Source organism: Anas acuta, chromosome Z (genome assembly GCF_963932015.1).
Source record: "Anas acuta chromosome Z, bAnaAcu1.1, whole genome shotgun sequence".
Taxonomy (NCBI): Eukaryota; Metazoa; Chordata; class Aves; order Anseriformes; family Anatidae; genus Anas; species Anas acuta.
In genome coordinates this window covers 11,528,396-11,542,296 of record NC_089017.1, presented here as the reverse complement: position 1 = coordinate 11,542,296, position 13,901 = coordinate 11,528,396, and the positions used below count along the sequence as shown (strand labels likewise).

The 13,901-nt window shown below is 39.2% G+C and overlaps 1 protein-coding gene across 1 annotated transcript in view; it reads left to right on the top strand.

Annotated features, from left to right (window-relative positions):
• Positions 1-13,901, top strand: part of HCN1 (hyperpolarization activated cyclic nucleotide gated potassium channel 1) — a 207,606-nt gene that overhangs the window by 152,609 nt on the left and 41,096 nt on the right. Inside the window, exon 5 of the mRNA XM_068667398.1 lies at positions 12,200-12,346. Within this exon, the coding sequence (XP_068523499.1) occupies positions 12,200-12,346 (147 nt within the window). The remainder of the gene's footprint in view (positions 1-12,199; positions 12,347-13,901) is intronic.

Sequence of the window (13,901 nt, the reverse complement as noted above, 5' to 3'; positions counted from 1 at the left end):
TCCTTATGAAGAATTTTAGCAAAGTGATACAAAAATATACAATTTCTTTATTCACAATAGTGTAGTTAAGTGGAAATTACATATTTTCCTTTTATGGTCTTTGCACAGACTTTTGCCAATCTTATTCTTTTAATCTTAAGAAATACGCTTTGCTGAAAGATTTTTTTAAAGTGATGTTGCTCCCTTTAGATAAGGAGAAAAAGCATTTCCCCTTTATATTCATTCATTGTACTCATTCATTAAACTTACAGTTATCCTTCTGCTGTAGATTGAAATCTCAACAAATTAAATATAGATATATTGCTTAAAAATTAATTGCCTGTGAATTTTAGGTCTGATGAAACTTCAGTCTGCATTTTTTTTAAATTCCTTCATCAATGTAATTTGAGTGTTAAGGTTCAACAGAATACCAAATTTAAGTATAGTAGACATTACAGATATTTCAGTGAATTTTAAAACATAATGTTAATTTGTTATGTTTCATTTTTAATTGGGAATTGAAGTTTACTGAACATTTCATAGTTTCTGCAATTCTATGATTGTTTGCTTTCCAAGTCCACTTACAGATTTAATAATTTTGAGAAAGGGGCTATAAAACCTCTCATGGAGTTAATATGGGAAAGCCACTCACTTGCTCTGTCTCTTTGCAAATTCTTTGTGGGTATTGTCCAGTTCTGTCTGTGTCCATACATGCCTATATCTCTAGAACTGTGTAATAATGCTGCTTGCTGGAAAAGGGTGTTTTTTAGTGTCCAACTGGCTTCCCACAAAACAAAATTTTCCACAAAAGAGATCAACCTCTTCACACTCCAAGAAAATTTTATCCATTTTCCTAAAAGTCGCATTTTCCTTTTTCTAATAAAGTAATATATATACATATATATGTGTGTGTGTATATATATACATACATATATACATACATGGATATAATTTCTTGTCTCCAATCATTTTGCATTTCTTTTTGGATAACTGCAATATTAAAATGTATTTGCCTAAACCACCACTGCACATACCATGTACTGTATATGGGGATCCCTGTTGAACCTCCTCTCTTTTCCTGAAAAGTCATTTGCCTGCTACATCTCTTGTAGAAGCAAGGGGCCTAAAACTACATGGATAAGCAAGTTAATATCAAATTGAGACAATGTTAAGTGTTTAGATGTTCTGAATCAATTCTGTCCTGCTGCCTCATGAACTAGTTCATAAAGTCTTTCACATTTTCCTTCACTGGAAAAGTAAATGAAATTTTCTGTATATAGAAAATACAATCTTGTGTCCAGCAAAATGAAGGGTAATAGAAGAGGCAAAGCTCCTTAGTTCTTCCAGCTAAATTTTCAAGCACCTACAGCATTATAGCACAAAGAAAACAGATTGTGTCATCAATGCTGCATGCTTACATTTTGTGGAAATCATAGGAATTGCATATGAGCTCCTAAAGTGTAAAGACTGTGAACTTTCACAGGGATTAAAAATGTTGGAGAATTGTTTCATAAAACTATAAACTGTGTGTTTGCAGAAATACTCTTCCCCAAAAAAGCTGTTTGAATAATATGCAAATACTTGGCAGTGTCTTTAGTCTTACTTGAAAATCTGTGAAGATGAGCTAGTGTTTGAAATGGCATACACTCTGACAGGTAAGATAACTGACAGCCATCTGAATCTTTATTCCAGTTAATAATAAAAGGTTAGACAGAAGAGAAATTTTATATTTGTGTTGCTTTATTAAAATTAAATCTTTAATATCTCAGACAGCTCAGTAGCTTAGTTCATTTTGTCAGTAGTCATTTGGTGAAGCTTTGGCACACTAACTTAATTTGCCTCATGTTGATTCAGAAAGAACATATTTATTGCCCTCCCAATGTAAAGCATCCATCTGCTTTTTTCACTAGGAATTTAAAACACAAATGTAAAATCCTCGACTGGAATTTGATAACTGAAGATTAATCAGTGTCTCTCTGTAGCATTTGCTTTCATCTCCTAATAAGCAAATTTATTAAATTTACTATTTCCAATTTAAAATTTTAAAAGAACATAGGAAAATGATTGATCTAGAAGACAATTCTTTTATTATTTTTCTGTTGGATCAGATGCTATATATATATGTATCACCAATAGAAAGGTTCATATTTTAGAATCACCAAATTATAGAGTTATAGCATAGAATCACCAAAACATAGAGTTATAAATATGTGTTACTGATCTAGAAGCCATTTCACCTATTTTAGGCTAATATATCAGTGATAGTCATTTGGATCTACTCGAGGGTCAATGAAGAGAGAGATAAACATGACAAAGGTGAATATATATCATCAGTGCAAGACATGAATTTTAAAATGAGATGAATTGTCCGTTCTTATCTCTTTCCAGTTACAATAGAAGAGGTCAGGGTAACTGTTTTGAATTAGACACTTGACTTCTAGAAGGTTGAACATAGGTATCGCATTAATAACGAATAGCTTCCCAATCTTTGTTGTCATTTCACATTTTCAACACTGTTTAGCACAGAAAGAGACCAATCTAAGTTTTGCAATTCTAATTTTCTGTTGAATGTCCTATTTTGATGATAGGCAGATTCACTGTCTTTTGTATTGCTTGAAAGTAGAATTAGATGAAAATTTATGAAGAAAATCACCCAAGTACATCCAAGCCACCACTTCTGTGCTGCCTGTCCCATGGATGGGACAGGCAGCACAGAAGGGGTGGCAGTGTGGCTCTCTATATTAGAGAGTCTTTCGATGTTGTAGAACTTGAGGCTAGGAATGACAAGATCGAGTCCCTTTGGGTTAGGATCAGCAGGGACAACAAGGCTAGTGTCCTGATTGGGGTCTGCTATAGACCGCCGAACCAGGACGAGGAGACGGATGAGGAGTTCTACAGGCAGCTGACAGAAGTTGTGAAATCCAAAGCGCTTGTACTCATGGGGGACTTCAACTTCCATGACATATCCTGGAAGCACAACACAGCCCTCAGAAAGCAGTCTAGGAGGTTTCTGGAAAAAGTGGAAGATAGCTTCCTGACGCAGCTGATTAGTGAACCTACCAGGGGTGGTGCCCCGCTAGACCTTCTCTTCACAAACAGAGAAGGACTGGTGGAGGATGTGATTGTCGGGAGCTGTCTTGGGCAGAGTGACCATGAAATGGTGGAGTTCACTCTTCTTGGCGGGGCCAGGAAGGGAACTAGTAAAACCACTGTATTGGACTTTCGGAGGGCTGACTTTGGGCTGCTCAGGACATTAGTTGGTGGAATCCCTTGGGAGGTGGTTCTGAAGGGCAGAGGGGTCCAGGAAGGCTGGGCGCTCTTCAAGAGGCAAATCCTAATGGCGCAGGAGCGGTCTGTTCCCATGCGCCCAAAGATGAGCCAGCGGGGAAGAAGACCGGCCTGGCTCAACAGAGAACTGTGGCTTGAGCTTAGGAGAAAAAAGAGGGTTTATGATCTTTGGAAAAGTGGGCAGGCCACTAGGGAGGACTATAAGGATGTAGCGAGGCTGTGCAGGGACAAAATTAGGAAGGCCAAAGCTCATCTGGAGCTCAATCTGGCTGCTGCCGTTAAAGATAACAAAAAACGCTTTTATAAATACATCAACACAAAAAGGAGGACTAGGGAGAATCTCCATCCTTTACTGGATGCGGGGGGAAACTTAGTTACAAGAGATGAGGAAAAGGCGGAGGTGCTCAATGCCTTCTTTGCCTCAGTGTTTAGCGGCAATACCAGTTGTTCTCTGGATACCCAGTACCCTGAGCTGGTGGAAGGGGATGGGGAGCAGGATGTGGCCCTCACCATCCAGGAAGAACTGGTTGGTGACCTGCTACGGCACTTGGATGTGCACAAGTCGATGGGGCCGGATGGGATCCACCCAAGGGTACTGAGAGAACTGGCAAAGGAGCTGGCCAAGCCCCTATCCATCATTTATCAGCAGTCCTGGCTATCGGGGGAGGTCCCAACTGACTGGCAGCTAGCAAATGTGACGCCCATCTACAAGAAGGGCCGGAGGGCAGACCCGGGGAACTACAGGCCGGTCAGTTTGACCTCAGTACCAGGGAAGCTCATGGAGCAGATCCTCTGGGCTGAGGTCAACTGCATGAAGTTTAACAAGGCCAAGTGCCAGGTCCTGCACCTGGGGCGCAATAACCCCAAGCAGAGCTACAGGCTGGGAGATGAGTGGTTGGAGAGCTGCCAGGCAGAGAAGGACCTGGGAGTGATGGTGGACAGTCGGCTGAATATGAGCCAGCAGTGTGCTCAGGTGGCCAAGAAGGCCAACGGCATCCTGGCTTGTATCAGAAACACTGTGACCAGCAGGGCTAGGGAGGTGATCGTCCCCCTGTACTCGGCTCTGGTGAGGCCACACCTCGAGTACTGTGTTCAGTTTTGGGCCCCTCGCTACAAGAAGGACATCGAGGTGCTTGAGCGGGTCCAAAGAAGGGCGACAAAGCTGGTGAGGGGCCTGGAGAGCAAGTCCTATGAGGAGCGGCTGAAGGAGCTGGGCTTGTTCAGCCTAGAGAAGAGGAGGCTCAGGGGTGACCTTATCGCTCTGTATAAGTACATTAAAGGAGGCTGTAGAGAGGTGGGGGTTGGTCTGTTCTCCCATATGCCTGGTGACAGGACGAGGGGGAATGGGCTAAAGTTACACCAGGGGAGTTTTAGGTTGGATGTTAGGAAGAATTTCTTTACTGAAAGGGTTGTTAGGCACTGGAACGGGCTGCCCAGGGAGGTGGTGGAGTCACCATCCCTGGAAGTCTTCAAAAGACGTTTAGATGTAGAGCTTAGGGATATGGTTTAGTGGGGACTGTTAGTGTTAGCTGTGAGGTTGGACTCGATGATCTAGAGGTCTCTTCCAACCTAGAGATTCTGTGATTCTGAAGTATTAATATGTGTAAGAAGTCCTCAGGATATCTTCTGTGTGCTACCTGCTATGTAGACCATAACCTGTTATCTACACAAAACTGATTTGCTTTAGGTAATGTAGACCTCTTCCTGCTCTTGCAAGAAAAGCTGTTTTAAGACCATTTCCTCTGCTTTCTCATGTACTGCTGACATTCCTTCTCCCATTGAGGTTGTGGGCTCATCACAGAGTTTTCCAAAGGTTAGGCTGGAACAAGTCTTTCAGAAAAGCACCTAAAAGAATGGTGCTGTCACAAGGCTTGCATAGTACTTCAAGGAATGTTCCTCAAAGTGAGCTCAATGACAGTATAAAGATTAGAATGGTGTAAAGCTTCAGATGCTAGTAATACAGAAAAGTCAACAAACTTTACAGTATCAGTACAGTTTTGAGGGAATCCAGGGAAGGGAAGCTGATCACAAAGTGACTGCAAACAACCATCTGAAAGCACCATAGGCTTTTGGTGTTCTAGTAGATAACAAAGAAATGCGGGTATAGTCAGTGAGACTAAAATAATAGGTACAGTTCGAGTCATTAAAGGTGCAGAAAGATGCACTCAAGCTAGAATGAAAAAGTAGAGATCTAGTATGCTGACTTCTGAGCAAAAAGTAGAATAGACTACTTGGATGAGGTTGGGAAGAGATGTGATTCCCATCTATAAACACTCCGGGGAGAAATACCGAGGGAGAGCAGCTTTCGGAGCTACTGCATAAATTTCTCCTAAGCATTCATTGATTTACATTGTCTCTGCATACATTTAGACAGAAATTTAGGGGAACATATAAAATTGTTGTTTTTTTTTTGGAACAATATTCTTAAAGAAATGATGGAGAGAGTAAGTCTATTTTTGAGATGGTTTGATTTGTTTATATAAGAAGCTAGATGAAGTGAGGTTTTGCAATGGCAAGGGAATAAATTCAATAACTCAGGGGACTTATTCTTCCTAATGCAGTTTAGAAGCCATGCAGAATTCTGATGGTTCTTCACTTGAAGTTCATTGTTTAGAAAATCTTCATCTTTATCAAATTGCCTTCTCTTACCTTCCTGCTCCTTTCCAGTAAGTTAAATCTGCATGTTATCATGCTGCTTAGATTAATCTTTTATACATGTCAGGCAGTCATTTTCAAACAAATTTCAGAATACCAGTGAATTTATTGTATCCAGATTGTGGGACAGAACTTGCTTAATTCAGCAGAAGGATTTTACAAATGATCTCTGATTTCCTTTTACAATTGTAATCATTTCATAGGTTTTTTTTTTGTTTGTTTTATTTTATTTTTTTTTCACAGTATTTTAAAAATAAAATTAATTTTCTGAAAGTATTTTAATAACATACTTCAAGGGTCAAGATTACATTTCTGGTAAAAACAATGAGACCTGAATAAAAAGGCATTAAACAGATGTAAATATAGGTTTCCTGGAGAAGGCTTTCCAGGAGAAGTAAGGCACAATTGCTGAAGCCAAAGTCATTTCACTAAGTGCAAAAGGTGTATCATTCAACCAGGATTTTTTCAAGTGACGATACAGGGACGTAGGTCACTTGAAAAACTAGTTAGTGGTTGGAGTTGTTGAGTGTTGATATTGTGGAAAAATCTTATATTTTCACTTATTGTTGAAAGGAACTAAATTAGTTTGGGTGTGACCAGGTATAGATAAGTTCCAGGTCCAGGTAACAGATAAGTAACTACATGCTTATTATCATGTAGCACTGAAAACGTCATTAGGTCAGTGGTTTTTGACTGGTAATGTAATTAGCTGGTTGGTCACACTCAAAGAGGTGCGGTCAATGTCTCAGTGTCCAGGTGGAGATCAGTAATGAATGGTGTTCCTCAGGGATCAGTCTTGGGATTAGCATTGTTTAACATCTTTGTTGGTGACAAGGATATAGAGTGCACCCTAGGCAAGTTTACCAATGACACCAAGCTGTAGGGTGTGTCATCCTTTCCCTCCAACACACTGTGTCCATCCAGAGGGACCTGGGCAACCTTGAGAGGTGGGCCTGTGGGAACCTCATGAGGTTCAACAAGGCCAAGTGCAAGGTCCTGCATCTAGGCCAGGACAATCCCAAGAACCAATACAGGCTGGGTGGACAATGGATACAGAGCAGCCCTGGGGAGAAGGACCTGGGGGTGTTGGTTGATGAGAAGCTTGGCATGAGCCAGCAATGTACACTTGCAACCCAGAAAGCCATACCATATCCTGGACTGCATCAAAAGAAGCATGGCCAGCGGGGTGAGGGGGCTGATTTTCCCACTCTATTCTGCTCTTGTGAAACTCCACCATGAGTACTGCATTCAGCTCTGGGGTCTGCAGCACAAGAAGGACACAGACCTATTAGAGTAAGTCCAAAAGAAGGGGCAAAAAGATGATCAAGGGGCTGGAGCATGTCTCCTATGGAACATCTGTCCTCGCAGGCTGAGTGAGTTGGGGTTGTTCAGCCTGGAGAAGAGGAAGCTCCAGGGAGACTTATTTCACACAGTTGTAAGAAAATCACCTGAAGTGCTTCTTTTTTTTTTTTTCCTTTTCGTTTCTGAATAAACCAAATTAAAACAAACAAACAAGACAACCAGAATTTTCAATCTAGAAGGAAAGAAATGCAGTGTGATTCGAAGAATCATTACAGAGAAATTATTCCACTCATGAACAGGATGATTTAACTGTCAGATGGAATGGATTATTCAGGGTCAGCTACAGCTTTTTAAAATGCAATTCAAATACAAATTTTTGACAAAATTTAACATCACTGACAAATTTTTAAACTACTTTAGATGTGAAATCCCACTTAGACAAACCATGAAAAGATAATCATTATACATATTTATTCAAGGAATTCAGAGTCCTAATAAGAATTTTTAAAACTTTTTTGATATTATTAAAATAATAAAATTATCTTGATGTGATCTGCTCTGTTCTCATGTGTATAAATAAATAAATAAATGTTTAAAAGTCAAAGTGCCTACATTTCTAACCATTATTGGTATCTGTGGTACCCAAAGAGAAACTTTTCTTCAAAACTGACTTGGAACAATTTTTTTTTTTTTTTTTTTACAGAAAACAACCATATTATTTTTGCTTCCTCTTTTTATCTTCATTTAAACACTTTTTTACAATTAAAGTGTGACAAGCCACAGTGACAGCTAATCCTGCAAACCCTCAATATTGCCAATAACTTAGAGCAGGCAGAACTGAAAATAAATGTGCCTTCCTGACCAGGAACAATATTCTTCATATAAAACCTAAATAAATTAAACAAACAAACAAACAAATAAAGCAATCATGAGTTAATGAAAGATATAATTTGCTGAAGAAAGGAATAAGTTAAATATTTTGATGGATCACTTCATGTGAATACCAGGACAGAATGTCAAGGGAGGAGTAGTAGCATGAATGGTGCAGAATAACACACAGAAGAAGATCAGAAAAAGATTTATTACAGAGTGATAATATATTGTGTGCTCACAGGATCAGATTTTGTGACAGAGTAAGAAACATTTCAGATGGTTAAATATTTCTGTGAGACTTTAAATTTGTGATTGTAGATACTAAGATTAAATTCTTCTAATATGCAGATGTCCCTGTTATGCCACGAGTTATTCCACTGGAAACATTTTAAGAGAAGGTAGTGATAAGCACTACATTTTTACTAGTTTTATTTTTTCTGTTTCCCTAAAATTCTCATGTGTAAGCATAATTCCTGGTGGAGAAAAGAACTAGTTTGCGTGGGAGAAAGGATCTATTCAAATAACAGCACTAATGACAGGGATCAGTGTAAATTGCTGGCAAAGCAAACTGCTCTTAGCGTAAATGTTCTCTTCTTCAAGGTTATTCTGATACAAATGTCCTTTGCAACTCTCTTACGTTATACCCTGCATATCTGAAACAAATTTACATTTTTGATTAGCAAAGATTATTCTTTATTAATGTTGCTCAAGTATGTTAGAATGAAAATAAGATTGTGTAGAGGAGTGCAGCCCTGTGCTATGGTGAATTTCTTTCCCTATCTATGTGTTATGACGCATTACATGTTCTTCTTGTATGAGGGCTTGATAGAGGGCTGGACAGTGCAGCCTCTTCTTTGGCTTTGGAGAAAATGCAGAAAAGCCAGCACAGCAGCCATCAGTGAGACACACAGACCTAGGGTGATCTCGTCTCCCTTCTTTTCCAATAAATCCATAACCTAGAATGGCTGCAACTGATTAGTAGGATAATTTTATTAGCAATACCTTGTTTATGTGAGAACATGACTGTCTTCCAATGTCCCAGAACTCTGATTCATACCCGGAATACATGGATAATTTTTTCCATATCATTGCAGAAAACACTGATGAGCATGCAAATTTAAATCTCATTTTGAAGGATGGGGGGAAGAATTCTTGCTTCAGAGGTGCAAACGAGATGTACAGAGGTTACTTCAGACTTGCATATTCATCATACATTGTTAAATATTTCCATGCAAAGTAACTTTCTTCTTACTTAGGAAATGTGTGTTGTATGTGTGACTCCATCTAATCTTTTGCCACTTAGGGAAAAAATAAATAAATAAATAAATAAATAAATTTCAAATCCAGCAGAAACAATGGTGTTCAATTATGCAAATTAAAGGATATATGCTACAGGTCTTAAGGAGAGCATGTACGTTGTAAATTCATTTAATTGATCTACAGAGATGCTGGTCATAATTAAGTCTTCACTGACTTAATAAAGTTTCTGCAAAGTTTTAACTCACCTGTAATCCTGGGAGAGGTTTTCTCCTGTGTCTCAGTGTCTTACCCTCTTCAGCTGTGCCATGGATGGCGATGTGATAGCCAAACATATTGGAGAAGATGTACTTTTCCATTTGTGGTTTACACAGTTTCTTAGTTTTGTGGGTCTCAGATACATCACACAGTTTTGTATAGTACAACTCTGAATATGTTTGCTCTGGGACTTTCTTTACTGAAAATTGTGCTATTCAAAAGAGGTTTTGAAGAAGGAAAGCAAATGGTCCCACATGATATCCTAATCTCAAAACTGGAAAGATAGGGATTTGAAGAGTGGATCATCCAGTGGGTAAGGAATTGACTCGATGGTAGCACCCAGAGAGTGGTGGTCAAAGGTTCTATGTCTAGGTGGAGGCCGGTGACATGTGGTGTCCCTCAGGGTTCTTTCTTGGAACGGGTTCTTTTCAATAACTTCACAAATGACATAGAAAATAGGATTGACATAGAGAATAGGATTGAGTGCACCCTCAGAAAATTTTCTGACAACACCATGGTGAGTAGTGTAGTGGATACCAAAGAAGGAAGAGATGCCATTGAAAGAGACCTGGACAGGCTGTAAAAATGGGCACATGAGAACCACATAAAGTTCAACAAGTCCAAGTGCAAAGTACCGCACTTGGGTTGGGGCAATCCCAGACAGAAATACGGACTGAGAGAAGACCTCATTGAGAGCAGCCCTGTGGAGAAGGGTTCTGGGGCTCTGACAATGACAGGCTTGACATGAGCCACCAGTGGGCACTTGCAGCCCAGAAGGCCAGGTGCATCCTGGGCTGCATCAAAAGAGAAGTAACCAGCAGGTGGAGGGAGGTGATTTTGGCCCTCTGTTCTGCCCTTGTGAAACCCCACCTGGAGTGCTGCATCCAGCTTTGGGGCCCTCAGTACAGGAAGGATCTGGCCTTGTTAGAGCAACTCCAGAGGAGGGCTGGAGCTCCTGTGAGGAAAGGCTGAGAAACCTGTTGATGTTCCACCTAGAGAAGAGAAGGTTCTGGGGACACTTCACCACAACATTTCAACACGTAAAGGGCTCTTATAAAAAAGATCAAGAAGGACCCTTTACTCAAATAGGTAATAATAGGGCAAGGGGTGATGGTCTTAAAGTAAAAGAGGATAGATTTAGAGTAGACATTAGGAGTGAATGTTTGCTCAGAGAAGTTGTGGGTGCCCCATCCCTGGAGGTGTTCAAGACCAAGCTGGATGTGGCCTTGGCCAATGTGACCTAGTGGGTGTCATCTCTGCCTATGGCAGGGGGGTTGGAGCTAGATGATCTTTAAAGTCCCTTCCAACTCGAGTCATTTTATGATTCTATCATTCAAACAAAGCATGAGACAGGGCAGAGGACTAGTAAAAGCAAGGAAACCTAGCACACAAGGTAAATCAAGTCAAGTCCTTTTAGTCTCCCACATACTAGCATCTCTGTCTTTCCCCACTTTCTATTTCCTGATGCCTGGTACTATTTTACCAGTTTACCTTTCTCGTCTCTTCCTTCCTCCTGAGATTTTTTTCATCAATCACTTTATAACCAGACACAGCATTAATATGCTGTATATCAATGCAACATACCCGGTTTCTGAAATTTCAAACTTCAGGCTGTCTCTGAATGTAACATTAGAGAATTAGACAGACACTATACTTTCCCTGTCTGCTGCATGGACTGAGCTAGAAATGATGGTGGTTCAGTTTCACAACTGTAAAGCTGGGAATTTAGGGAACACAAGACAAGTGTGAGGGTTTGTATTCTAAAACTGTCCTGATTTTGGCTAAGGTAGAGTTACTTTTCCTCCTAGTAGCTGGTATGGTAGGATGAGAAAAATGTTGATAACACGCTGATGTTTTAATTGTTGCAGAGCAGTGCTTACACTAAGCCAACACTTTTCAGCTTCTCACTCTGTTCTGCCAGTGAGGAGACTGGGGTTACAGCAAGATCTGGGAGGGGACAGAACCAGGACAGCTGACCCAAACTGGCCACAGAGATATTTGATACCATGTGACATCATGCTGAACAATTAATTTGGGATGGCTGGCTGGGGTAGGAGAACTGGCTGCTCGGGGATAGGCTGGGCATTGGTCAGTGGGTGGTGAGCAATTTCATTGTGCATCACTTGTTTTGTACACATTAGCAGTAGTACTATTATCATTATTATTATTATTTTTCCTTTCTTTTCTATCCTAATAAACTGTCTGTATCTCAACCCACAAGCTTTCTTTCTTCTATTTATTTATTTTTATTTTCTTCCTCATCACACAGAGGGAAGGGGGAGGGTGAGCTAATGGCTGTGTGGTGCTTAGGTGTTGGCCAAGTCAAACCACTACAAAAATATATATATTAATATGGATATTAACATCATGACTAAAGGCAGTTTCCATTATTTTCAGTAGTTGTGCTTTCACTTGAGCAGCAGTAATACTGAACTAATTTTTGTGTTAGTGTCCTCTGGCAAATGGAATCTTTATAAAAGCATATAAAATGTAAATGGATACATGAATGAATTTTCATTTTTTAGGTTCCTGACAGAGTAAAAAACTGTGGAGACTGCTCATTCCTATTGTTTTCTTCTCCTGACAGTATAAACAAGTGGAACAGTACATGTCATTCCACAAGTTACCTGCTGAAATGCGCCAGAAGATCCATGATTACTATGAGCACCGGTACCAAGGCAAAATCTTTGATGAAGAAAACATTCTCAATGAGCTCAATGATCCCCTTAGGGAGGTAAGATTTGTGTTCAAGTGTTTTTTGTTGGTATGGAAAACTTTCACGCCTTTGCTGTTTTCTGTGTTAAAATGCTGTTTCTAGTACTGTTCTATAAAAATTAGACCATCTATGTACTCAAGGACCAGAGAGTAAAATTTTATTCTTTAATTGTTGAGAGAAATTCATGGTCTTCTGCCATTCTTTAAGACACTGGACTAGAATAGGCTTGGGTGAAAGGCTTTTCTTGCCCTTCTACTTGCTAACAATGTAGCTATGCAGGCAAAACCACTGAAAGACACCAGAGAAGGGAAAGATGTTCTACTTAATTGTGTGAAGACGAGTCCTTTGTTAAGATGCTCTTAAACTGAGAAAAAAAAATAAAATAAATAAATAAATAAAGTACTGGATGGTTACAGTGAGGGAACAGATTTCCCAATGAACCCAATGAATCTGTCTGCAGCACCTTCTGCACCATGCCCTGAAAACACCACTTGGATGTTTGCTTAGTTGAGCAGTTTCAAATTCTATTTTAGTTACTACTTCAGTATGCATAGTTTTGTAATGCAGGTAGTGACTTTTTGGTGTTACTAATGGATAATAAATTAGACCCTTTTAAGGCCAGAGCACTTTTTTTTTCCTTTTTTTTTTTTTTTTTCCCTAGTTGGACAGAATATACCATCTTTCATCATAACAGCACAAAGCTATAGCTTCCAGGTGATAGCAGAGATACCCTAGTTGCATTATTGCAAGAACAAATCTTTGCAGCATTTCTTAAGTTTTTAACGAATTCTGCATTTTATTATACCTTGAGTTTAGCATAGGGTAAGAATTAAATATTTAGAATCTCCATGGGGCATACTTAGCATGATGAAAGTAGCTTCTTATGAAGACATTCAACTAAAACCCTTATTTCCTCACTTACAGTAAGCAGAAAAGAAACCACACAAAATACTGCATAGCTATAGCATGAACATTATCAAAAGCAATGAAAAGTTGCAGTGCTTTCAATTTCCCTTGTTTTCCACCATTAAGTTTAATGTATGGGCTGAAATTTTTTACAGTTAAGCTTTCTTAAAGGGTAATGACCTTTTTTCAGTCCATGTTTTGAAAACAAGTCTGACTTTTTTTTTTTTTAGCAGAAAAATAGTTATACAAGATATAAATTTCATCATTCAACTATTAAAAAGTAGCTGAAGTGTATACAATTAGGAATACAAATCTGGTATAAAATTAATTTTTACATGACAAATACTACTAATAAGGCTGCATTGGCTTATAGTAAATGTAAGATTTTTTTTTTTGGCAAAAAAGGATGGGTATGCATTTGACTCAACTTCTGAAAACTTTATACAGATTATTTGTAGTAAATTGGATGAATAGAATAATGAAAAGCTAAGAAATGTTTTCCTGAATGTGGATGAGTGGTGGACTTTTTTGGGTAGCAGCAAATAGAGTAATGTTCATAGAATCATAAAATCTCATAGAATCATAGAATTACTTGGGTTGGAAGAGACCTTAAAGATCATAGGAAGGAATGATCATGTTGGCCAAGGCCACATCCAGCCTGGCCTAG